This window comes from Acanthochromis polyacanthus, chromosome 1 (genome assembly GCF_021347895.1).
Source record: "Acanthochromis polyacanthus isolate Apoly-LR-REF ecotype Palm Island chromosome 1, KAUST_Apoly_ChrSc, whole genome shotgun sequence".
In the NCBI taxonomy this organism is placed as follows: domain Eukaryota; kingdom Metazoa; phylum Chordata; class Actinopteri; family Pomacentridae; genus Acanthochromis; species Acanthochromis polyacanthus.
In genome coordinates, this window is record NC_067113.1 from 24287948 (window position 1) to 24315330 (window position 27383).

The 27383-nt window shown below is 41.4% G+C and overlaps 2 protein-coding genes across 3 annotated transcripts; one reads left to right on the top strand and one right to left on the bottom strand.

Annotated features, from left to right (window-relative positions):
* Positions 1-9472: 9472 nt before the first annotated feature.
* col10a1a (collagen, type X, alpha 1a) lies at positions 9473-14632 on the top strand. The gene is made up of 3 exons (XM_022201102.2): positions 9473-9568; positions 9959-10082; positions 12160-14632. Exons 2-3 carry the CDS (start codon positions 9974-9976, stop codon positions 13992-13994), a joined length of 1944 nt encoding a protein of 647 aa, XP_022056794.1. The 5' UTR covers positions 9473-9568; positions 9959-9973; the 3' UTR covers positions 13995-14632.
* Positions 14633-18669: 4037 nt separating this feature from the next.
* On the bottom strand, positions 18670-21591 carry LOC110955925 (myristoylated alanine-rich C-kinase substrate-like). 2 transcript variants are annotated; one of them, XM_022201107.2, is made up of 3 exons: positions 21186-21591; positions 19770-20207; positions 18670-19739 (listed from the first exon to the last, which is right to left on the bottom strand). In XM_022201107.2, exons 1-3 carry the CDS (start codon positions 21279-21281, stop codon positions 19635-19637), a joined length of 639 nt encoding a protein of 212 aa, XP_022056799.1. In that variant the 5' UTR covers positions 21282-21591; the 3' UTR covers positions 18670-19634. The 2 variants fall into 2 exon arrangements, with proteins under 2 accessions (XP_022056799.1, XP_022056798.1); XM_022201106.2 differs by having other exon boundaries at positions 18670-20207; positions 21186-21588.
* Positions 21592-27383: the final 5792 nt, after the last annotated feature.

Consider the following 27383-nt stretch of genomic DNA (forward strand, 5'->3'; position numbering starts at 1 on the left):
TGCACATCACCCTGAACTCCACAGTTACCTGCTGAAACTCTGGGTTTTAACAGCTCATTTCATACAAATGCTGACCTATTATTTCCTTTAAAGATGTGCAAAACCATGACTTTTCTTCGTGAACAAAGTTGAAATTACTTGTAATTTCACAGCATCATGCAGAGCTGCAAACACAAAAGGTTCAGTCTATGTCTCATGCACTCTGAAGTAAATGTACACCAAGTGCAACAGTCAAATTTAGCTTTTCAGTGCTTTTTTGTACTTCGGATTTGTTTTGTCTAAATGTCAGGGACGGCCCCAAATGACCTGCTGTTAAACAGGTTTAATGCTCTGTGGTTTCTCTTATGGTAGATGATCAAAAGATACACAGAAGGAAAGAAATGCCTTGGACCCACGCTGTGTCAGACAGCTTTCCTTTTCCCCAGTCAAAGGCCACGTGAGGCTTTGGACAAACTCACACAACACAAATGTTTTTGCGCTCAGGATCCACCTTTGGCACGTCTCTTCAAAATATCCTGCAAATATGAAGTTTGGTTCTGTCAACCCCTTAAACAAATACAATGAGGAGCCAACTACCAACATGCAGACCATATGGAATGAAACAGTTTGTGTATTCTGCCCCTGTTTTATTCTGGGATGTTCTTGCGTCTGTGGATTACCAGTAAGAAGCTCCAGAACATCTGCAGCGAGCCACTCGTCTGAGCCAGTCGAATACTTTAATGTTGGTTTTATGGAAAGACTTACGATTTCTCGGTTGCATCGGCACTCATTTGCCAAACCAACTGCATATTTGACATTTTTTTTTAACTTTCATTTTGTTGAGATTAGTGCCTGTTTGTTCGCTGTTGGTTTTATTGATGTTTAAATCACAATTTGATGTTGTGGCCTCATTTTTTTGGGGTTATAAACATAAATACTGACACAACCAACAGACAGACCAGTGAGGCTATGACTGAATAGGGTTTAAACTGATGGTTTACAAAATTAGTGTACAAGTTTGAGCGTGTTGCACCGCAAGGTCATGAGTTCGGTGTCTGTGCTGAAACTATTTGTTATATCTGCTCTTTAGACATCGTCTGCACCAACTTCCACCTCCAATTCAGTGTTTCCTTAACCTGTTGTCGCTCCCTCAGTGGAGCTCTGTTTCTTTCTCCTTATGTGTGACTGTGTTAGTGTGAATGGATACAGGTGTGAGGAGTCACAGCAGAGCCCCGCCAGCTGCAACCAGTTCCATAATCAGGACCTCTACAAATACTCAGCCCACTTCCACTCTGCTAGGTTGTAGACTCTGCTTTCTGTCAATGTTGCAACGCTCTGAGCCAAATTAGTTACCAGGTTTTCTTTTCAGCATTCATGTCTTGCTGCCTGTTTCCACAGTACTCATCCTGTTCTCCATCTCCCCTGTAGTCCTCTCTGTTCTCACTTCAGTCTCTGGAGTCCTGCACTACTCATCTGCTCACTGATCCCACTCTGGACCCAGTAACTGCCCTCAGCCTTAGCCTCAGCCCTTGGCCCTTAGCTAGCAGCACAAGCCTCCCCAAGCATGCTCTCAATCTTCCCTATCCGTACAAAAAAATAAATAAAGTTTTCATCTCATTCCTGCCTCCCTCGGCTGTATCTGCACCTCGGCTCATCTGCTCTGAAACGTCCTTGTATCACTCTACTCAACAGGTCATGCATATTGCCAGTGCCAATATTAACTGCTGCACAATTCAACGGCAGTTTACACAAAACAACAATGATTTGTAGGTGTTGGAAATCTCAGTTTACTGCAGGACATTGATTAAACTATTGAGTGTTCTTTATACTAGTAGGCACTAGTGAATGACAATATGGATGAAGACGAAGCAAGAAAAAGTAGAGGAAATAAATGCACTTTGTTGGACATTAAGATTACACACAGTGCCTTGAGTGATTTTGAATGTAACCACAAACCTTGACTGTTTCTCATTTTCACTGATTTGTCATTCGCTGTGGAAAAATGTAATTTCTATGTCTTAAAAACTTGGAGTTGTAATATAAAAGTCAGGGGAAGATGGACTACCTCCACTCATCCAGCCCTCCTTTAACTACATGTCCTAGCAGCTTTAAAAGCCAGTCATAATTTTGTTCAGCAGGTAACTAGGAACTGAGGAGAAATAGTCATTAAGCTAAAAAATTGCGGAATCCTGTCCTCTCACTGCCTGCTGATTCTGAGGTGAGCCATTAAGAAAGAGCACCTGATTTAAAGAGGTTTGTGTGCTTTCTAGAGCTCGTTCTGCTAACTATGAAATGTCTCAACCACAAGTAAAGCTCGACCAAATGTTCTGCAAGAGTGAACATAAGAGTCCTCATGCACTCCCCAGCATCTGAGGAACTAAGGATCCAGTGGATAACTTCTATCTTTGATGGCAATGTCAATACATCAAAGGGGAATCTGTTGTGTTAGCATAACGGCTAACATTTCCATTGACTCTGATCATATGTGCACAGACATTATGAAATTTTGTAAATCTGATGGACATTCAGAGAGGGTGGGAACTTTAAAAGTGATCTAAAACCAATAAACAAGGGCTGTGTGATTGTTAATGTTTTCATGGTACCTATTGTGCTTCAGTGCAAAATAAAAACACTCACTATTTACATCTGTTCACTTCTCTTATACTCTGTTTGCTCACACATACTGAATATTATTACAGCTGAATTCCTAATAAAGTTGTTCTTATTCACATTTTTTTTGTTTCTGTCAGACAACTGAATGAGTGTAAAATAGGGACTTAAGCGCAGGCAATTAAGACTATACAGTGGCTATAAAAAGTCTACACACCCCTGTTCAAAATGCCAGGTTTTTGTGTTGTAAAAAAATGACAACAAGATAAATAATTTCACAAGTTTTTCCACCTTTAATGTGACCTATAACCTGTACAACACAATTGAAAAATAGCCTAAAATCTTTCAGGGAGGTGAAGTAAGAATAAACACCCGAGATAATGAGATTGCAAGTGTGCACACCCTCTTATAACTGGGAATGTGACTGTGTTCAGATTCAACTAATTACATTCAAACTCATGTTAAATTGGTGTCAGCACACACCTGTCACCATTTAAAGTGCCTCTGATTAACCTTAAATAAAGTTCAGCTGTTCTAGTAGGCTTTTCATGACATTTTTGTGGCCACATCTTCCAGCACAAGCCATGGTCCGCAGAGAGCTTCCAAAGCATCAGAGGGATCTCATTGTTCAAACATATCAGTCTGGTGAAGGGTACAAAATAAATTTCAAGGAATACAATACACCAAGGAGCACAGTGAAGACAGTCATCCTCAAGTGGTGAAAATATGGCACAACCATGACATTGCCAAGAACAGAACGTCTGTCCAAAATTGATGCTAAGACGAGAAGAAAACTGGTCAGGGAGGCTGCCAAGAGACTGACAGCAACATTGAAGGAGCTGCAGGAATTTCTGGAAAGTACTGGCTGTGTATTACATGTGACAACAATCTCCTGTCTTCTTCGTATGTCTGGGCTATGGGGTAGGGTGGCAAGATGGAAGCCTTATCTTAAGAAGAAAAACATCCAAGTCCGGCTTCATTTTGCAAAAACACATTTGAAATCTCCCAAATGCGTGTGGGAAAATGTTTTCTGGTCCAACGAAACCAAGGTTGAACTTTATGGCCATGATTCCAAAAGGTATATTTGGGGCAAAAACAACACTGCTCATCACCAAAAGAACACCATGCCTATGGTGAAGCATGGTGGTGGCAGCATCATGCTTTCGGGCTGTTTTTCTTCAGCTGGAACTGGGGTCTTATTCCTCTTATTTTGCTGAATTGTGAGAGTTTTCTGAGACGGGGGACCAGTCTGGGACCTTTAAAACTTAAGAAAAAGGGAGAGGATGTCCACTAGCTCACCCGTAAAGTGAATACACCACACACTGTCATTTAGAGTCCAGCCTGGGCCCCTTGTTGTATCCTGTCTACCCCGGCTTCCTGTCTATCTTCAGCTATCCCCTTCTTATAAAGGCAAAGTAGCATGAAAACAGAATTCTTAGAGAGAGAAAAAAAAAACTGACAGGATGATATTGGTTGTGTATTTTATATAATGTGGAATGACTCCCATTTAGGCACAGTTGGGGCTACTGTTGCAGGCTCTGGTCCAAGTATCAACCCACACAGTGTCCATCAGCCAGCAAAACAAACCTCCAAACCACACTGGATCGAGCCTCAGCCCCTGGCATTGTTTAGGACATACCGTCCGTTAAACTCCGGCTAACTTCCTGTGGTCATGTCTTTATATACAAACGTCACGAGCAAAGATATGTGAATCGTGTGGGCCCTAAGTAACAGTTTAGCTCCAACACTTATTTTGAGGGAGACATGGCTGGAACCAAATATAGTGTAGAGAAGCAACACTTGTCTTGTCTCTCCGCAAGTCATTATGGTGCAGTGCTAACTATCTGCTCCAGCAAAGTGAGGTGACATTGTGTTGTATAAACATTGTTTCTTGGTTGTCACTTTGCATTTCGGGCACACCGAGTGTCATTTTCCGCCACACATTCCAGCTGCAGTCTGCGCTCAAGTCAAATGCAATTATGAGCAGTCGCATCAAATAGAAATCCACCTCTGCTCCTCCTGTCTTTCTCCACACACACTGCGGCAGGTTTTTTTGGCATCGGCTGTGAAGCGGCTGATGCTGCCTGATACAGACAGTGAAACCTGAAATTTTCGCAGGCTTGATGTAGTGGATTAGTCATTATCCTTAAATACAGGACTCTGCCACCTACGCTTAAGCGCTGAAAATCCCGCAGAGGTGGTTTTATTTCGCTTTGATATCTTTAAATGATCCCGCAATAAGCAGATGCTTCAAGCAGTCCGTCTTGAGCTTGACTGGGATTTTTTTTTTTTTACTTTAACAATACAAGATGATCCAGAGGGTAGCGGAAAGTTATAACAACAAAGACTGTTTCCTCGCTTGAGCGCACAACAAGAGTGGAAAAAATATCTATATATGTTCTTCTGACCTTTTTACCTTTGCAGAAAGTTCTGCTGCTGTTTTGCAGCACCTCATAAACCGCCTGGGTGAGTATTTTCAGTTAAATTAGTTTCTGGCTGCTGCAGCTCTGAAAGTCTGATTTCCTTTGCTAAACAAAGACTAAGAAAGTTGCCTCAGCTGAGTCAGACCTTTACAGAAATAAACTTACAGCAAATAAACTCTGGAAACAGAAAGAATCGAATCAGATAAAGTAGTACTTGTCTTTGGTTGACTGGCAATAAGCAAGTCCTCACTTACAGAAGCGTGTGTGCAGCAGCGGTTTCATCAAGCAAACCGCTGATAACATCACAAGCAGCAAGTGAGTGCAAATTTCCAACTATTTCCCACTATTTCCAACCCCTCAACTTAATTACACAGCAAATTTCATGTGTTAACACAATAAAACCCCACGAAGTGAAAAATTTTACGTTGACACATCAAGTCGTGCCGAACTGGGTGAAGGTTTCACACCAACACGCTGCTTCATGCATTTACACCTGAGAGCTGCTGAAGGACATCCAGCTGCTGCTTTCTCATGCACCCCCCCCCTCATTTTCCTGCCATTCTGGGTTTGAAATAGTGACCTCCCAGACACCAGCCCTCATCTCTAAGGTTACCACCACCACCATTTTTCAGTTACTTTTACGCTTCCGGCTCCATTTGTGTCCGTGTTTGTTTTCGAGACCCTGTAATTTCCCCACCAATCACTCACGAGGGCCCCCGTCAAGTCTGCCATTCATAAAGTTTAAAGTAGTTCTTAGTGGTCCATGGAGTTTATTGAAACATTAAATTTGTATCCCAGCAGTGATGGTGTATCTTTAGCCGTTGCTTAACTCACGTGCTCGGTCGGGTCCCCTTACATCAACCGCCAATTATGTTCTTCTGCTGGGTGTGGGTTGAGCCTTGGTCGACATTTCGAAGAAACCAGAAACATCAATTCCTGGGCAGTAGAGCGAACAAAAACAGACAAAACGCGAAAACCTTTCTCTCAAACACTGTTATCATTGTAAAGTACAAGCACAAACATCACTGACATGGCCAGAAACACTGTCCAGCAGAACTCTCTGGGGAATTTAGTGAAATCTATGGGCTGTTGTTAGATGCGGATGAAGGCCTGAACAACAAGCAGGACCTCCAAATGCCAGCTTATGTCCTCTGTGGAAAGGTCAGCCGAAGAAACTTTGCTCTGTCACAGCTTCCCAGGCTTTTTTTTTTAATCTTTCTTTTCAGTCTTTTTTGTGGACCACAATAAGAATTTTTGCTGACCTATACTCCTAAAGATTAACTTGTGGTTAAAGAAAGTACTGAGGTCTTGTACTTAAGTCACAGTGAAACACTTGCACAGTCTTATCATCAAAATCAATCTGTATTATTATTTTGAATTTGAAAAGTACCAAAAGTTGTGCGATAAATGTAGTAACAAAAGAAGGATAATATATCTTCTTATTGAAGTAACATGAAAAGAGCACATTTACCCCAAGCTGTGCTTCAGTACTGTACTTCAGTAAGCATACTTACTTACTTTCCACCACTGACAGCATCCATCCCATAAACCACAAATAAAACAAATCTTAAAATCCATGTGATCCAAAAACAAGAGGCCATTGAGCTTTCATTTGCCCTCACTGACTTTGGGTGTGTTTATAATTAGTCATTTTCTGACTTTCCTAAAATCAGTAAAAGCATTTTATGCCATATATCAAGTGTATGAAGTGACATGAAACCGAAAGCATATTTTACAGTGAGGGACTCGTGACAGTATAAGAGCAAAGCGACGTCACCACCTTCAGTTTGAAGGCTGTTAACCTAATTCCTAATGGTTATTACAATGAAGCTTGCCAACCACATCAAGCTGCTGCGGTACTGTAATGAGCAGAGCAGAGGGAGCTCCGCCATGCACTTTCACAGCCTCCAATTCTACCGCTGCGAGCACAAGGACACAGAGTCCTTCTCAGATGAGTGCAGTGGCGTGTTAAGAAAACGAAAAAATTTGCTGTGAGGTTATAAACAACATCGAAATTACACTGTTAATTCGAGTCTTCCTCAAGCCAAAGTATACTTCTGGTTCCAAAGCACAGCATGAAAGGTTCTGTCTCTTTGCTGGGCTCACATGCAGATGCAGGATGTTGTTTTTTATTCATAAAGAGATGAATCATTGTTCTCAGAACATCGAACTAAAAACGGAGAACCTCATTTGCAGTGGTTTAGCCATGTTTGAAAAACATAAACTGAAATTATCTGAATCTATAAACATGTAAAATCCTAACTCCACCCTCTCTTGCTCTGTCATTTCATCTAAATCTGACTGAAGCTGGAGAGGTTGGACCTTCTCTTAGGGCATAATCATGAAGAGATGTGGTGATAATATAATACAGCTAAAAAAAAACAACTATAGAGACTGGTGGCACACTTGTGTTGCATTCATCAGTAATTTAATCCAACACTTGAATGCTGAATACTTGCAGGATAAACATGACTTTCCACAGCTGATGAATCAAGACCAAGCATGTGCAATCAAAATGAAAAATGCAACTTGCACCTCAGATTGTGGCGCTCCTGCTGCTTGAGCTGCACGTGTTACAAGTGCATGTAATGTGACGTATGATAATCATCACACAGCCTCAGGTAGCCAGTCTGCACCTGTCACCACTATCTCGGTTAGGAACAGAATTTCAAACATTTGGAAATGAAGATCACAAATTACATTGTGTTTTATTTGACAGGAAGAGTGAACTTAAACAATACTTGCCAAACATGATTAAGTGCTATAAGCCAGGGAAGGTAGCACTTTGGGAAATTGCAGATAATTAGGACCAATTTACAAAAAAAAGCGGGATTCAAACAAGCCATGTTGTAGGATCTTTAATTATGCCGCCGGTGAAAGACGGCTGTCACAGTCACGTGTAGATCAGACGCCTCATATAGAAACTTTGCGAAGCCCTCAATCATACAGTTCATCATAATTTCTGCACATATACTCACGTTCCCACAGTGCGTATGCACTGTATATACATTATAAGAACACAGGAAGAACATGTGGCCATAAATGGTTGTGTGTTCAGGAAGATTTTTGGGATGGGACGCAGGCTACCCTACACATCGTTTATGGCCACTTGTGTGTTTGAGAACATGTGATTATTTGGGTGTATGCATTTCCTATGTGGCCGGGGTGAAACTGAGAAATTACAGTTGGAAGATCTCAAAGTAAGCAAGGCAAGGTGGAGGGTGAGGCTGAGGGAGGATAATGCTGGAGGATAGCGCTGATTGAGGAAATACAACATCACGACAGAAACCGGTTTTAATTGTAGGAACAGGCCCTGAAACCTCTGATGGTGTATTTGCACTGAGGGGGCCAAAAATAACAAATGACCACAGGGGCATGGCTCCCTCTCTGCAGCAGCACCTCGACTCCATGGAGAGGCCCTGTCTATCAGTAAAATCTGCCCTCTGGTGTCTAAACATGAGTACTGCACATTAGGGCTGTTAGACACTGGGTTGCATTCACAAGGGTGCACAGAAACAAGCCCAAATGTCTTTTCCAGTGGTTCCTTATATAGCTTTATTAGCTGTTTTGAGGCCGAAGCACTTGCAAAAATACACAAGTTGAGAAAAGTGTCCGTCCTGAAATAGAGACTGAAATCAAGGCCACTTTGTCATGTATAATCCACAATAACACGCTGACCAAATAATACCCAGGAAATGTACAAAGCTAAAATTACTTAAGACATCTAAATATGTGAAGCCCTTAAATGATGGCTTTTCATCAGCGCTGAACATCATCATTTGCTTTCATCTGTGGTTTTCCCACCATTTCCCTTGTTTACGTTAGTTCAGGCGCGGAGGTGTCCAGACGGTCAGGAAAGGTAAAGACGAGCTTCCTCCAGCCGGCTGGACATGATGTAAATTTGGAGACGAGTCTTGCACTGTACATCCTCAATGCGAGCTTTGTGAAGCAGCACAGGTGCCACTACAGATTTGGATGTCTGCTTTGTTATATATCTGTTTTAACATGTTCACACTCTAGCCGAAGGTTTAAAAAAATATATGTTTATGTATGTGTGTGTGTGTGTGTGTGTGCAGGCATAAGTGTTTGAACTTATAAATGTTGCTGAAAAACTATAAATATAAATGTAACAAAGCTGCAAGTGAAAAGGTGTCTTAGGTTTACTCCTCCTGCGGAGCTTGTTTCTGTTCTTTGTATATGTGTTAAATTTTTCTTATTTCCTTTCAACATGAATATCTTCAAGTTCAAAAGAAGACTGAAATAAGTGATAATCATGTGTCTGGATATTCAAGACACAGAGGCACCCTGATGTGACATGCCCGCTTTGGGCAGATCTGTCTGCTAATTACAGCCTAGCTCCGAGGAGGGAGGTACTTGCGTGGTGGGGGCTTTTTTTTTTTTTTTAATGATGCGAGGGGTAGATATGGTATAAATACCCTCATCATTGTACTGGAGGGCAGCATATCCTCAGTTTGTGCTCCTACCCTAAGGATATACAGCAGCACCAGGAGCTTACTGGTGCTGAAGAGATTTGGTTTTCCCCTCATTGGATGCCGGTATGTGCGATTTCTCTTCCTACTCTAACTGCATCTACCTCTGGAGGAGTGTAGGCAACATCTAGGCTTTATCTAGGCCTTGAGCGCTCCTATGGCAGGCTGGGAACGCAAGGCAGACCTTGGCTGGTTTGGAGCTTCTGGGGTGATATTCAGAGACTCCTGAAGGACTCAGAATACTTTGACTGGGATAAAGATTTAAATTTACACCCCTGTTACTTTAACATAACGTCTTATTCCCTGTCTAGTGAGTTTTTGCAAAGAAATGTAGAACAAGTACAGTTAGCTGAGAAAGTTTTTATGCTCTTTATATAACTCTACAAGTAAAGTTTGCTAACTCTTTGCACCTTGAAACTTGTTGTACTAATTGTCTTCTTCTTCTTTCCCCTGCAGGCTTGACCTTGCAAAATGGACATGCGAGTAGCAGCCATCCTCCTCTTCATGGTGGCCTCCACAGCTGCCCATGGAAAGGGGTACGTGGTGAAGAAGGTGATGCCCTACCCTGTGAAGAGCCACGGTAAGAAGCTTTTTTCTCTGTAGACAGTCTATTTATTTACCCGAAAGCATGCAAGCACTTCTCTTTTGAAGTACAAAATCGACTATAAAGTCAGACTATCTTTACTTGAGCTACATTTCACAACAGTCTTGCCTTACCTTTCAAATCTTAAGTGAGGGAATTAGCATCTTTGTTGTGGCCAAAAGTAGCACTGTAAGCAGTCAGACAGATGCTGGCCACAGCTGCACTTTACTTTGAAAAGCGAACTTCACCTTCCACTGGGAGAGTCTTGTGTTCTGATTGGCTACAGCAGTTTGCAAGGCTCTCCAATCACACAGTCTGTTTAGATCTGAGAGTTGAATAATAACATTTAGCAATGTTTTTTTTTCTGAAAATACTAAATTTTGATGAATTTCGGCCTTTATTCTTATATTCTTTGCAATTTTTACTGAAGTTTTTGTCAGTTTATTCAGTAAACAGTCACATTAGCTACATTATTTTAATGAAATCTATTTTATGTACATTTCAAAAATAGATATTTTAATAATGTTGGTTAGCATGCAAAATACTATATAAACATTTGTTGTGCCTGCATTTTTCTGGTACACAATGTTCATTGTTTCACCATTTACTTATACTGTTGTGTGTTTAATTGCTTGTTGTGTAGTGTTTCATATTATCGATGCATCTAACATTTTTAACGGGCATAAATTTGTAAAGCTATTGCTGTGTTCACTACACTTTAGTATATTAAATGTAGCAGATGTGTTTTCTCATTCAAATTTTGCTCTCAGTGTTGCCTGTTCATTTTCCTGCACTCTTGTTTGTCAAGGCACAATTTAATTTGTTTTTAGCACAAGTTAACTTTGCTTTCCCAAAATATTTCCTGTGCAAAACATGAAGGAGATCCAGATTTTTGATGCAACAAAAAGCTCATTTCTGCACCTTAAAAATAGGATTTACAGTGTGGTCCTGAGTGTTTCCTAAAATGCAATGCAAAATATGTAATGTTTTTTCTTTTATGCTTTTTATGTGAATCAACATACTGCTATTTTTATTTAGAAAAGTAGCTGTTAGTGGATTATTTTTAGTTTGACACTGACAATTACAGTCCAGTCACCCAGCAGTGTGGTTTGTTTGGGTGTGCCTGCTTAACACAGAAGTAGAAACATCTGTTTGGCTTTATCCAAACGAAGCTAGAGTTAGCCAGGGAGTGAGCCTTTTACACTCAAACACATGTGACCACATTAAGGCAGCAAATAAAAAAAAAACAAGCAAGCCTCCCCCTCATTTAGAACTACTGTTTCACAAACAAGTCACAAGATGTCACTGACCTGCACTGCATATTAAAATAGCAATAAAACAGGTTATGAAGAATCAATTTAATTATATTTACAGTTTTTCTATATTAGCATTAAATACAAGTCCAAATAACAGTATAATGTATTCTTTAAAAAGAAAGCAGGGACATTTTATTTCAGTTATTTTAAAGACTTCAAGATACAAGTAAAATTTTATAAACTAAATAAGTGAAACAGTACCACGCAGTCATACACAGTCATTTATGGCTTTCCTGCTCCACCTCCAGGAAACACTGAAACAGGACCAATCAGAAGAGAATATTTCAACTTTTTTGCCTTTATGGTGAAACCATGAAGGAGAACAACAGTCATTGGAGGACTTTTCTCAAAATTTACAATTAATTTCACATTTGTTTGCTGAAAAGTCTGATGAAAGGAAACAAGTCACTTATGAAACTTACTTAGACTCAAACAAACTTAAGCCTGAAAGATGGGAAGTGTATCCATGTTATGTTCATAAACAAAGTGATGGGTACTGGAGGTGCTAAGTAGACTGCTGATATCACTCTTTTAATTTGATGCACAGACTATAGGTCCATTACAGTATAAAAAAAACCTAAATAAATGTTTGAAGCAGTCTCTTGAACACACTCAACATTTTGAATTTAAGCTCTGCTATAGCATTTTCATTTTTATAGTGACAATGACAGTCTGTGAATGCTTCCATGTAGCAACTTTGTGTCTGTTTTTGTTTGTTTTGGTGTTACTCATGACGGTCTCTCTTTCCCTCTTTACAGTTGTGTCAGTAGCAGGTGATCCTGGTCCTCCAGGTGAGCCCGGCCCTGAGGGACCTGCTGGCCCTCCCGGCGCCCCAGGTGAGAACGGTGAAGGCCTTCCTGGACCCCAAGGACCTCCTGGACCTCCCGGTGCTCCTGGCCGCTCCATCGCTGGCAAGCCTGGCTCCCCAGGTGGACCTGGCAAACCTGGAAGCAATGGAGTGCCTGGTGAGAAGGGAGATACTGGAGCCTCTGGCCCTCAGGGACCTAGGGGAGCCCCTGGATCTCCTGGAAGCCCTGGACCTGCTGGTCTTTCTGCTACTGGCAAGCCTGGACCTTCAGGTCTTCCTGGAGCAATGGGACCTAGAGGAGAACCTGGCCTGAAAGGTCATCCAGGTGTCCCTGGACTTCCTGGTTCTAAGGGTGATAGAGGGGTGGGAGCTCCAGGACCTCAAGGTGAGACAGGACCTGAAGGACCTATGGGCCCACCTGGACAGCCAGGTGTGGGTGGAGTTGGAAAGCCAGGAAAGTCTGGTGCTCCTGGTGAGCCAGGAAAGTCAGGTAGCCCAGGTAGAGATGGTGCCACTGGTCCTATGGGACCCCAGGGACCCAAGGGACACACCGGTGCCCCAGGTGTAGGAGTTTCAGGTAAACCAGGTGAGAATGGTGCCCCAGGTCTGCCTGGTCCAACTGGCCCTAAAGGCCACCAGGGACCTGCTGGAGCCACTGGTGCCCCCGGAGTCCCCGGATATGGAAAGCCAGGTGCAAATGGAGAGAAGGGAGAGAGAGGAGCTACAGGTAGCCCAGGTGCCACAGGTGCTAAGGGTGACCAGGGTCCAACAGGATATACTGGTGCTACTGGTGCAACTGGCCCCACTGGTCCTACTGGACCTCAGGGTGAGAGAGGTTTCCCAGGTGAAGCTGGTGCTGTTGGCCCTAAAGGTGACACAGGTGCAACTGGACCTCAGGGATCCAAGGGACACAAGGGAGATCAGGGAGTTCAAGGTTTCCAGGGTAAGCAGGGTTATCCAGGTGCAGCTGGTCCTCCTGGACCCAGAGGTGCCACTGGACCCACTGGTGACAAAGGTCATGCTGGCGCCCCAGGTACGCCTGGTGCCCCTGGTATTCCAGGCCCTGCTGGACCCAAAGGTCATCCTGGCCGTGCAGGTGAGACCGGTGCTTCTGGATCTGATGGTGCTCCAGGTCCCAGAGGACCCGCTGGAGCTCAAGGTCCTGCTGGTGCTCCAGGCCTTAAGGGACACCCAGGTCTCCCCGGTTCTCCTGGCCCTGCTGGCTTGGCTGCCAAGGGTGTCCCTGGACCTCAGGGTCCCCCTGGTGTTCCCGGTGAGCCTGGAGCTGATGGAGAGGATGGCCCAGCTGGTCCTCCTGGTCCTCCTGGTCCTCCCGGTGAGGTTGTGTTCGAGAAGGGCATGGGAGTGAGTGAGGTCATGGTCAAGTCCCCCATGTCTGCTTTCACTGCATCTCTGGCCACCCCCTACCCTGCTGCTGGCACCCCCATTAAGTTTGACCAGATCGTGTACAATGCTGAGAATCACTATGACCCTGAGACCGGCATTTTCACTTGCCAGGTTCCTGGAGTTTACTACTTCTCCTACAGCATCCATGTGAATGGAGCTCATGCCCTGGTGGCTCTGTACAAGAATGGCCAGCCTGTTATGTTCACTTATGATGAGTACAACAAGGGCTTCCTGGACCAGATGTCTGGTAGTGCTGTCCTCTTGCTCGATGAGCAGGACACAGTCTATGTCCAGATCCCTGATGAGGAAGCCAATGGTGTCTTTGCTGCCGAGAATGTCCACTGCTCTTTCTCTGGGTTCCTCATTGCTTCAACGTGATACGTTGATACAGTAGTTCCCAAAAGCCGAACCAACTAAATTTGCAATCTATTTCTCAAAGTAAACTCCCTGTTCATTTTTCCTCAACCCAACAGACAGGCAGTTCACCCTTCTTTGAGGAATAGTAGCATCTCAACTTGAAAACTACAAGAAAATAGGTGCTTAGAAGAAGGAAAACTAATTTATGAAAACAGGTGATCAGGGATGGGGAAGCAATCCACAAAGTTACCAGTGAGCTTTTGTAATGGAGACAGCATGTGAAATTGAGGTGTTATAACTGTGTTGTGTCCTGACTTTTTTCTTTTCCACTCTGTTCCTTTTATACTGACTTCAACTGGTGACTCTTAATTTAGTGTTTGTCTGTTTTTGTTTGTTTTTGTACAACCTTGTTTTTTTTTTTTGGGTGACCAATAATCTTATTAAAAGTACACTAATGCTTTTCTGTGCAACATGTTGTAACTAAATGTGACTTGAATATATTGTGAAATGGTAATGGTCAAATTGACCGTTATAATGAAATAAGTCACCAGAATACTGTCATGCACACACAAACTGTTTAACAACAACATTGTTATATCCCTGGACATGCGTTATGACATGCAAAGCATAATGACAAAAATAAATGATGTCTTAACGAATGCCTTGTCTCACTAGTATTTCTCCTCGATTCATTTAATAAATGCCAAAGTTGCATATTTACAAGGTGCTTTCATTAGAATGATCCCTCTTATCCTAATCATTATCTAATTATCTTTCTTATAATGGCTCAGATGTACCACTACATTGCTGCCTTCTTCAGAACACGCAGATCTATGAAGTTCACACCTCTCTTTCCACCCACCTCGCCACCCCTCACTGCAGCTGGAGCACACCAGCTCACTTGATTGAACACTGTAAAACTAATCTACATTACACAACAGCAAGCTGTAATATTAAATCAGTCATACAATCTGGAAACTGATTCAGAAGAAGAGCAATGATACATAAAGCCACAGCCTGCGAATTAATGGGATTGGATCCGTAGGTTTGTTATATATAAAATTCTAGCAGTTTGTACTCCATAAAAAACACCAAATAAGCATGTTAACAATGTAAAACAGTTTAATTTTAATCAAGGGGTAAATGAGACACAGATTAATCTTAACTGTTCACTAATGTTCCTTTATACAAATTACTTGATTACTAATACACAGCAACACGGAAAGTCTTCTATATTCTATAGCTGTGCAATTATTGAATATAGAAGTCAATCTGCCCAATAGAGCGCTTAATTTATTAGCATGAAATAAGACTAAAACCCATTTCTTCCTGCACAATACTAAATCAAACACTCCGTAAGGCACTTAGAAAACAATGAGTGTTTCCAAAAAAAATTGTAACAGGATGAATGAAAGATTAACTTGCTGCCAAAATATCCAAAAGTACTAATTATGGAAATCATAACAGTACATTAATGAGAGGAAGAATGACTCATGAAGGACAGATATGCATATTAGGCCCCGGACAGAAAAATATGACGTAAGAATAGGATACACAGAAAGTATATTGAGAAATGCTACCATGTTATATAGTAAATGGTCTGCAATTTACAGTAGATAGCACTTTTTGATCTTAGTTAGATTTTCAAAGCACTTTACAATGTGTTTCTCATTTGTACACATACTCACATATCAGTGGTGGCAAAGCTGGCATGCAAACTGTGCACCTGCCATCAGAGGCAACTTGTGGTTCAGTATCTTGCCCATGGACACTTCAGTACATGCAGGGGGATCAAACTGCCAACCTTGCGATCCGTGGACAACCTTCTCGACCATAAAAACCCCATAAAATTAAACTACCTGTCAGTGGTAGCCATTCAAATACTTTTTGCCTGACTAATATATAAAAATACTCTATTACAAGTAATGTCTTGCATTCAAAGCAGCTATCGAATTACTTAAAGGGGAACTTCGGTTTTTTTTCAACCTGGGGTCTGTTTTCATTTGTCATTTCATACATGTGAGTGATGGAGAAATGGATTTTCGACATAGCTCCAGTATTTAGCCAGGCAGGCAGCTTCGCAGCTCAGCTAGCGAAAAGTATGGGGCAATTACCCCCCCCCCCCCCCGTGTCAAAGTCTGCCCCAACGTGCTTTTTTCCCCACACTGACCGGCTCGGATAGTCTCAACGAGTGTCCCACAACATACTTGAGATGAGAAGTGAACGAAAACCTCCACATTACCTGGCGATCGCTCTTTGTTGTGGTCTGTATCCAAATCTCAGGATGCTAGAAAGCAAATCTCGTTCTGAAATCGCGCGATAGCTCGCGAAATCCCGCGAGAGCTCCATACACTCACATGTATGAAATGACATATGAAAACAGACCCCAGGTTGAAAAAAACCGAAGTTCCCCTTTAATATACAGATTGACAAATTTTGGCTTGTTTTATTATTGCATATTAGATGATTGAATTGTTCCATTTTAATGTTTAGTGTTACTGGGTTGTTTTTTTTCATTAGCAAGGTATCATACTTTAGCATTTTATTATATGTTTTATAAGAAACAATTCCAAAAGTGGCAACTTAAGTAGAATAAAATGTACAATATTTACTCTCTAAAATGTAGTGGACTGTAAGTACAGAACGGAATAGAAATATAGAGTAAGGTGAAATGGAAAAGTGACTGAAAAGACCCATCGCTCTCTCTGCATCGTGTAAATACCCATATACCCCAAGTATTACTGATTTTATTAATTTGCTTGTGATCACTTAAAAACACCTTTGTTAGAAGTCTGCATCTTGTGAGCACAAAATAAACTTCAAATATAAAATACACGATTGGATAATAATGCAAGACCAACCCTCTTTACTTTGTTGTAATTTAGTGAGAGTTTTCCCTTAGAACTGCTCAGTTATATCAGTTATTATCAACTGACACCCACCATTTTTGCAGCTTGTAGAGTCCAAATTATCAAAGCTAGTTTTAAAAAAATCTTGGGAAATCCACACCCACTTAAATGCAGTACTTGAGTAAATGTACTTAGTTATGACTAGTTGTATATAGAAGCTGAGCTGCATCATAAAATATGAATCTCTCCCCACATGATGGCCACTGGTTGCCTGCTTGGCCGCCAAAGTTTACAAATGCTACTCTACCATGCAAGTCTGCATGCGGGTGAGCTGGAAATAGTTTGGGTGTGGGATAAGGGACAAGGATGGTCCTTTCGCATGGCAGCAGCTGTTTGATCTCCCGTGGTAGAGAGAACGAGACGGTGGTTAGGTGAGGGGCCCGAGGGAACAGAAAGGAGAGGAAGCTGGTTGAAAGAAACCGCTGGGGATTGCCATCTGAGGGTGCTGCCATCCAGAGACGGTCTGTGGTGGCTGTATAAGGTGGGACAGACAGCGGCACAGATGCAGCACTGCCTCTGGTCGAACCCACAAGCCGCACTCCCAAATTATCATACTTAAAGGAATATATCACTTTGATATATTTTCGTTTGAGGGCTCACCTGCTATGCCATCAGTATGCCTGTGCGCTTGTGTATTTGAAAGAAACGAGCAAGAAGAACCAGGAGGGTTTGAGCAGGATGGAGATGGTGATGATGGGGTACGTCATGGCTGTGAGGCACTCTGGAGGCCAAAATGAGCAACAACCCTCTCAACAACCTGACCAAGATGGACAAGCAGACTGGAGAGCATAAATAGACATATTATGTGTAAAACACACCCTTCTTGCGGTGGCCGGAGCTGCAGTACACAGGGTTAAACTGGGTGCAAAGGAAATAGCCGGTCTGAAATGAGCCTGGGTGCAGCTGCAGGCCGCTAAAAACACCCAAGAGGACTTTTTGCTGCAATCTCCTGCACTCCTAAAAAGATTCTGGTGTCTTTATGGGGTTTTGCGGAAGGAATCCCAACATGTCGATGGTGAGCTCAGGCATCTGTTAGGCCTGTGCTGCAGTTGTTTGCCGTAGATGCTAAACCTCTAGACGTCGTAAAAATGTTTTGTTTCTAACACTATCATTTATGGTGTAAAGCCAGAGGCTGTGTGATTGAATCAAACACAACTCGTCCCTGGATCTCATGACATAATTACGCTGCGGTTCCCTCCCAGAGCAAGTCCGTCATTTTCTTTAAAATACCATAGAGCAGTGAGCACATGGGGCTTTGTGCTCTCTGCAAATTAGGCTGGTTTAGACAGAAAAATGTTCTTGTGTTAATAACATACAATTTAGGATGTGCTGACAGGTGCCTCAAAGGGGAAGTTCAGCTGCTATTTTGTCATTATTTTTGCTCCATTTCAATCAATGAAGTCTGAATTTAATTGGAATAGGAGGAAAGAAAGTGGCATTTACTTTGAGAAAACAGCTGCATCTGTGCAGTGTTTTATCTTGCTAATGGAATTAGTCTGTCAAAGCATTAACTTTTTTTTTTTTTTTTACATTCAATTACATCTAAAGCAAATATTGTGAGATTCTAAATACAGCTCTACAGGGGATTTTAAGAAATGCTTTGAAGATGTCACTAGATATTTTCCAGTACACCACATGAGGGTGCTGTAAAGCAAATTATCTGTCTATCCACATAGTTGCTGATCTCAGCCACTATAATCTTCAATCTCACTTCCTCACTTTAAAGAAATGTATATAAAGGGCAGCAGTGTGCTAGCATTATGAATAAATGAGCTCAGAGTGCCAAATCACACTTCATTGCTTTATTCTTCAGCAGTACTCACAGAGAATAAACCAAACACCTTGATACCAGTTTGCAGTCATTGTTACAGTCCATATTGAATAAGTTGAGCCTTGTTATATACAGAAAATAATAATGAAAGACTGTATCCTCAACCACGAATTTGTGTGCTTTCGTGTCGATTTTTAAGTGGTGTTGTAGTCATCACAGCTTGATGCAAAATTTGCTTAAAACATCTCCCAATTTTATTCAATCTTACAAATGGTGAAAAACAAGAAAACTTCATTTACAATGGGTAATCTGTTAAAAACTTCAGTCATTTAGGTACATCTCAGTCATAAACCAGTAATATCAAAGTCTATACAACGTGCATTACTACAGAGTTTGGAAATGGTGGAAACTAATGGAAAGTGATGAGCACCTATTGTTCTGACAGTTCACTAAATCTAGTTCATTCAAGGAATGGTTTGTGTCCACAGGAGCGTTGAGCTTTAAAGAGTTGTAAACAACTGTGCACTGCAAAGACAACATTTAAGACTTGGATAGGACTTTCCCTTTAAATATCACAATGTGTCAGATCTTGCAGACACAGCTTTAGCTGCTACATCCAATCGCCCAGCACCAAATACTTTTTGATTAAATATATGTCAAATTCATCAACGTGTCGACAGTCATGGTTTCATGTAGAAAAAAACATTCCCACTCACATTCGCACTTTCACACTCACCCATGTCACAAATGCAAGCACCAATGAGCAGTGAGGAAGCAGCACATTCTACTACACCTCCTGTCCATCACTGCCAGGGACATTGCAGTCATTATGGATGAGATGGTTGCAGAGTAGTAAACAAACACCAACAAAAAAAGAAAACAAAAAGAAAACAAAAAAAAATCCCTGGTTTTAGACAAGTCCTCGCATTCCTTCAGACGGGCTACATCGTCTCCTTCATTCTGGTGTCTCGTTCAGCAGGATTACTCGGCGGCGGCCTCTGGACTGGCTGCTGTCTCGGGCTCAGAAGGTGAAGCTTCAGCAGGTTTCTCCTCTGCAGCTGCTGCTGCCGCCTCCTCGGCCTTCACCTCCTCTGCCTTTGGCTCCTCAGCTGCAGCCTCCTTGGCTCCTTCCTCGCCAGCCTCAGCTGGTTTGGCCTCCTCGGTAGCTGCCTCCTCTGATGCCGCCTTCTCTCCTTCGGCCGGTTCTGCTGCCGCAGCAGCTGCTCCTTCTTCTGCCGCCTCCTCAGATTCTTTCTTGGTCTTCTTGAAGGAGAAGCTGCTGAGCTTGAAGGAGGGCTTCTTGAAGGAGAAACGCTTCTTCTTCTGCTTGCCATCCTCGCTGGTGGATGGAGTGCCTTCCTCCGGCTTGGCAGCAGCGTCACCATTTGTGGCGGCGGGTTCCTTCTCTCCGTTGGCCTCGGCGCCCTCTACTTTCTCGCCCTCTTCTTTGGGTGCCTCCTCGGTTGGACTGCTTCCGTTGGCCTGCACCTCGGCCTTGTTGGCCTCCTCTGCAGCCGGAGAAGCATCACCGTTGGTCTTGGCATGGCCATTCTCCTGGAAGAGGGAAACATTTCATTCTTAAACATGCAATTTTAAGAGGTCAAGGCCTGTAGTCGTGCAATTTATGACCTGTATGTGGACATTTGTGTGCAAAACTACCCCCTAAAACAATCCAGGATGATGTGATGCTTGATTGAGTACACAGACTTGTAGTAACCAATAAGAAAATAGCTTTAAGCCTGCAGCAACATCTGTTACTAGGAGAGTGACGACAGATCTGCGGCTCTCAGCAGTAGGCTACTCGGTTAGACTGCAGTGCGGCGCTCGTCCAGCAGGTGGCGTTCAGTGTGGAGTCAATGGAAACAACGTAGGAATTTGGTTTTATCTCCCCTTTTCCTTTTTTACGACCAGTGAAGTCAAACCAAAGTGCATTATTGTAATTTTTGCGGCATTCTTTTTATGTCACCCTCCATTTTTTTTTAAACGTGTTGATTTTGTCGGTTTGTTTCTGTGCGCAAACGAAAGAAAGAACGAAAAAAAACGTGGCTCCTTTCTTGAAGCTGGCAACAAAGGCGTGGTACCGTTTTTTAAAATGGCCATGCCACAGAGAGAGCGGCCGCAAAACCCCCCACTGCTGCACACATTCCAACCGAATGAATTAAAAATGTTTAGACAGTGAAACCTCAGAGCAGCTGGGAGATGTCTGGAATAAATCAAATAAGCTGTGATTAAAACCAAAGCGTGCATCTGGTTAGTTGTGTAGCTTTTTGATATTCAAATGATTCATTTAAATCCAACTCATACATCAAATCTGCAACATTTCGATGGGGGGAAAAAGCTGCAAAAAGGGAGATAAATCTGCAAAAATGGAGTGAAAATGGATACATGTGGCCACTTTCCCTGAATGCCGGTGAGCGTGGGGATGCGCTACAGGGAACATGGAGCACGCCATTGACGCAACACATTGCTCAAATTGAGGCGAAATTTCGTGCGAGCAATTAAGACTTAAATAATTCAAACCCTGTCGTTTACCTGTCCGTTCGTCTTGGCCGCGACTGCTGCACCTTCCGCCGGCTTTTCCACCGCGGCGTCCTCTTTTCCAGCGGTTTTGGAGATTTGTGCTCCCATGCTTTTGTTCCAACAAAGGAACCCAACCGATCAAATGAATGAACAAAGACCGCAAGCTTCCTCTCAACCCCCCAATTTTTTTCCCCCCAAAACGCCTCCTTCTCTTCTTCTGCAAAGCTGAAGAATCGAAATCAAAGCGACCGCAACGCAAAAAAAGGAGGAGAAATGTGCGCTGCGAGATTGGGGAGAGAAAAAAAACTGACCGGAGAGAAGGTGCGAAGAAACGAGGGGATTCTTGCAATTTTTTCTCGAGCGCAGTTTGTAAATGGAGAAATTGGCCCCCGCCGCAAATGAGATGCGGAGTACAACGCCCAAGTCCGCTGATGAATGGGTGCAGGGGCCGTGACGTCACCGCCGGCCCGTCTCCGCCAATCAGAGCGCCGGATTCCGACGAGTGGGGAGGTCACGGAGTGGGGGGGCCGCGGACAATAGGAGAGACACAACAACATGGCCTACAACTTGTTTTCACAGTGCTCTGTCTTGATTTTTTTCAGGTTTCGTGATTCGTGGGTCCTCAAAATGTACAATCACACTTCTCTGGATGCTGAGCTCAAAGGTGATATGCGAGAAATATCTGACTTTCCCGCAATAAGTAATCTATTTATTGGTTCAGAAGAGAACTACAAAATACATTTGTTTACATGCAGATGGCTATCACTTTGTGTTGTTCATGTGTTTGAAAATAATGGAGCCCTCGTTCATTTTTAGTGGAATGCTTTATATATTGCAAATAAAAAAAGTTTTGTCACATTTAATTGTCACATTTAGTAGCAGAGCTGACCTTTATAAACAGCTGAGGATTCTGCCAGTTCATGAGAGCAATATAACTAACTTGTGTTTTTGTTTTCAACATGTATAGATAGAAAGATAGATATGCTATAGCCTACTGTGAGAGTTAAATTGATTCCATGTGTAGCAGACAAATCTAACATTTTAATATTCAAGACAAGTTTGTTATTCACCTAATAAGCTGACAAGATCTTGAGCTGATTTAAAAGATGGTGCTGCTGAATGTGCTAATTTTGCATTTAAAATATTGCAAAACATAAGATATCACGGCCTGTGTGTGGCCCTCAATACATTATTTATTTATCTGTTTGCTTTTTGCTATCCTAAGTCAGCTGTTTTCGAGATTAATATATCAGTACTTTAGTTGGAAAAAAAGGTCAGAAAGTGGTGAAAAAAATGCCTTGTTTTTAGCCACATCCCAAAGACATTCATTTTACTGTTACAGAGGAAGAAAGAAAACTAAAATATTCAGAGGATTTTGACCTTTTTCTTTTAAAAAATATTCACCCTGTTGAATCGATTCTCAAATTAGTCAGCAGCCAATGTACTAGTTGCCACTAACTGATTAATCGCTGCAGCTCTACTCATAATGCACATCGAGTGAGGAACTCTTGAGTTTTGTTTAAATCTTCACAATTTGCCTTTATGTTTCGGTGCAAAATAAAATCTACAAACTCCATATTTTTGTAATATGTTGGAGCATCAACAAACAATAAACGATGATATAATCTACAACTCAACTTTATATATATTTATACTTTAGTCGACTGCAAAATATCATTTAGAATTTTAATCTGTCTGAGATAAGTGTTTTCACTGTACAGGGCTGCAACAAACAGGCCATTAGAAGGTGTTTATCAGAACTTGTGAGTTAATATATGCATGTATCAAAACAACAGATTGATTTGGAAGTCTGGGTGGAGAAAGCACAGCTCAGATGGTCTCATGTTATATCACCAGGACTCCCTCCTGACATATGCCCACTCAGTAAACAGACGTCCCCTGAAACTATAAGCCCCTGTGCCCACTACTTCCCTCATCCCTCTTCTTGCATAATAGTGTCTTGTCTGCTAGTTGCAGCTGGAGCATCCCAGTGACCCAGATATAATGAGAGTTTATGGCTCCGTGCTGCTGCTCCAGCAGCCTGCAGTGCTCCGACTCCACCACCAGCCACAAGTCTCCTCTCGCTGCCATCACTGCATGACCCACATCTCCATGGTTACCGGTCCAAAATGGCTGCGAGGGAGAAGCTGCACGTTTGCTGATGAGGGCTTTAGATCAAGCCTCCTGGTTGGGGAGAAGTAGGGTGAGAGTGAGTTCAAGATTGAGCAGTCTGAGGATTAGGGTGACTTCTTTCACCCTCCCTCAGCAGCTAACTAGGCCATGTTCATTGTTGTCATATTCTGATTACATGCAAAGCTCTAATTGTTATGGAGAGCTGCCATGAATATGGAAACTTTGGAACAAAGCCAGTAGGGCATGGGGTGTTTTCAAATTAGCAAAAAAAGCTATGAGGGTTTTTGTTATTGTTGTTATTTTTAGGTTAATATTGTTGTTTTTAAATTGACCATTCCTTAAAAAATAATCATTAGCCTCTTTGAAATAACCGGGCTGTTCCTTTACAGTAAATGTAGACCTCTACAAAACAAGTTTAGAATAAAAGAACACTGTAAGCAATCGTCTAAAAATGTTATATATAGTCTGAGAATTGTTTGTATACATATTTTTAAATTGTAAGTTATATTGAGATTTTGTGCTTTTGGTGCACAACATTTTTTACCTCACAGATTTTTTTTCTTATTGTAAATTTTCTCTGCTATATGTTTTGCACATTGCATTTTACAAACATTTTTATTGCCTTAACTTAGGTCTTCAGTCTGTTGTAGCACTTCTGTCAACAGTTTTTGTGCCAGAAGTGTGATCAGTCAAGTACACACCTATTAAATAGAACATTTTAAATGACTCTTCTGTTGCTGTGAACAAAGGCAATATTTAATAACCACATATTTCACGTAGACAAAGGAGAAGCATTTTTAAGAGAACGTAGGGTCAGAAATGTTCCTAAGGAATGCATTTTGAAACTGAATTTGATCCAAAACCTCAGTAGCCAGTTAATGGGAGAAGCCATAAGGAATATGTAGCAACTGAACAGATCTGCAGATTGACCTCAATGTGTGCTGAAGCTCAGAAACTTTACCTAAGATTCAAGTCAATCACATTTCTTTAATGTATTGCACATAACAAAAATGTCTAAAATGTCTCATATAGCACTGAAACTGTTGGCTCATGAACTGATTTGAAAACTGATCAGAAATCTCGATAGTTGGATTAATCATTTCAAACCAGTAGTCAAAAAATCGACAAACAATTGGTCGTTAAAACTGAAATTTGGAAAACTGCAAAGGCAGGATATTAAAGCATAATTTGTGAAATGCTGAGTCTCATGCTGTAATTCAGTTTTTTATATTTCAGCAGAAATTTTCAGGGGTTGCTAATGCTGCTCTTTGATCAATGTGAACTCTGTAGTTCATTCATGCACTCTGTAGTTGACTAGCATGAGTCTAGTCACATTAATTAATCATAACAGCCACGTTTTGTATCTTTAGCAGCATGTCTAACACGGTTTTATCAGTTTTATCAGCGGCTTTACAAATTAATGCCATCCTCTTTGTGTGAAAGTCACACTTTTAGTATCTAATGTGCTAATGCTCCTTTGCAAGTTTTAATTTTATTACACAGTGAATCTAACACTGACGCTTGACTTAAAAGTTTTTAATCACATTATATCACTGAGCCTGACTCTTCAGTAAGTTTTCCCAGCTGCTGATATGGAGGAATGTGTAGTGAATGAAGGTCACAGGTCAGCATTGTGATTCATTATGACATTCCTGAAGAGGTTTAAATCGCCAACAACCCTCATAAAGTATCAGGAAGTTCTGTATTCCAATTCTGTATTCCAATCTAAAGAGGATAGTTTGTCCTAATTCTACATAAATACATGTTTCATTTTACAGCCCTCACAGTGGGAGAATTCATTCTGTTGTTTCAATACTGCAGAAGAAAAGCAGGTTTTTCTAATGCCAGTTGCTGTTTACTATTTGTATTGTACACACAACCACTATATCTGGCTGGTATTCGTGTTTTATGCACGTTTAAAGTCCAACAAAATGACTCCAGCAGGTGATTTTGTTTATTATCAGCCCTTCAGGTAGAGAGGGAAAATCCTGCACGCAAACCCTCATGGAAAACTGTTGACAACACAAAGGAGTGGACAGATAAAACAGACCCAAATGTTTGTGGACATCATTTGTTTTAACTGTGTTTGACTTCAACACCTCCTTTAAATGTCTTTGTGTGACGAAACCTGCGAGCTACTGTGTTTCTCACTCACATTTCTTGAGCAAACATGACACCACGCACACAGCTCTGCACGACTTGAACAAAAACAGACTATTTTGCCAACCTTGCCCTGTTTTTCAGTCGCTCCAAAGACGAGGAGGTGCCCCCGTTCCACATTGTAGCCTGCCATTGGAGGACAGAGGTGCCAATCACAGCTCCGGGTCCGTGTGGATCCGCATCAGCCGTGCGCAATAACAGCTGCGTCAAGACAACCGCACGCAAACAGGAAGATAAAACAGCCTGTTCCAGTCAAAATAAAAGAACAGACGTTTAATTTAATTATCTGCTGGACGTAAAATGCTTCTATTTAAAGTGTAGAGGAATGATTGAAGGGTAAATAAGTTAAATAAGCGTTGGCAGGTCTTTGTTGTCTCACAGGTTCTGGCTCATTTGCATTGACTTCCACTTAAATTTAAATGGGGTTTAAACTTTCACAGTTTGCCTATAAAGCCCTGAATGGTTTTGGCCCTTCAGATCATCATAACAGTTACTCCTCCAGTTACCCCATTCACACCTCAGAACCAGAGGTGACAGGACTTCTTTGCTATTGCACCCAGGCTCTAAATCCTGTCTCACTACTGGCAGTTTAAAATCACAATTAAAGCCCTATCTTTATTTCATTTGTCTTTAGCAGCTCTAGTCATGTCCACTCTTTCTTTTTATCAGCCCACTGTTTTGTAATGATTTGTTTCCAGACTTTCCTTACTTTTCTTTTTCACTCGTCTACTATTATAGTTTAATCCCATTTTTGTTTTGCCTCCCTGAGCCTTGTTCTGCTGTTTAAAGGGAGTCCTTCCTCTTCACCATAGTTAATTTAAATCAGGAAAAATAAACAACAGAAAATGAAAAAAAGTGAAAATAAAAACAAAGCTTGCTCACAGGGAATCCAGGAAATCCTTGGATTTGTCGGGCTTTTATGTATGTCTTTGTTTCAGAAATGGACTGCTTCGTCTCCAGGATCTTTGTTTTGGTATTCATCATTGTCAGATAATGTTGTGATTTATATAATGTTTTGTAGGATTTTAATCTGTGATATGCTGTAAGTTCACGCTTTAAGTAACACTGTGGAGTCTTTACTTCAATATTTAAACTCGTTTGGTAAATTCTCAAGGATAGTCTTATTTATGAACTGCAAAAATCAGCAGCGTAGTCTTCATGCATCATGCAGTTATGATGACATTAAAAATGCAAAATGACCACAAACAAATGGAAATAGACCACAAAAAGACACACCATGACCTCAAAACATCCACAAATGGAATATGACAATAGACACACAAAGGAGAAGACATAAAATGTCCATTAAATGACCAGAAAGTCACAAAATGATGACAAAGAGAGACAAAGCAACAACAGACACAAAATGACAACAGAGAAAGAGAAACAAAATTACTACAAAAAGACACAAAATGATCACGAAGAGAAACAAAGTGACCACAGAGGCACAAAACAACTCCAACGAGACACAAAATGATAAAAAAGATACATGACAACAAAAATACAAAGAGATACAAAACAACCACAGAGTGAAATAAAAAAACTTTCTCAAAATAACAGAAAGAAAACCAAAATACCCAAAAAGAAACAAAATGACTTCAAAGAGAAACAAAACAACCACAAAGAGAAAAAAAATTCCACAAATTGACTATAAAGAAATATAAAAATACCACAAAGAGATACAAAATAATAACAAACACATACAAAATGATGACAAAAACACAAAGAGATACAAAACAACCACAGAGAGAAATGAACAATCTTTAAAAAAAAATCTCAAAATAACAAAAGGAAAACCAAAAAACAAGAAACAAAACAACTCCAAATAGACACAAAATGACTGCAAAACACTCATGTCGACTACAAGAGCATGTCAAGAGATGCTAAAAGACACAAATCAACCACAAAACAACACAA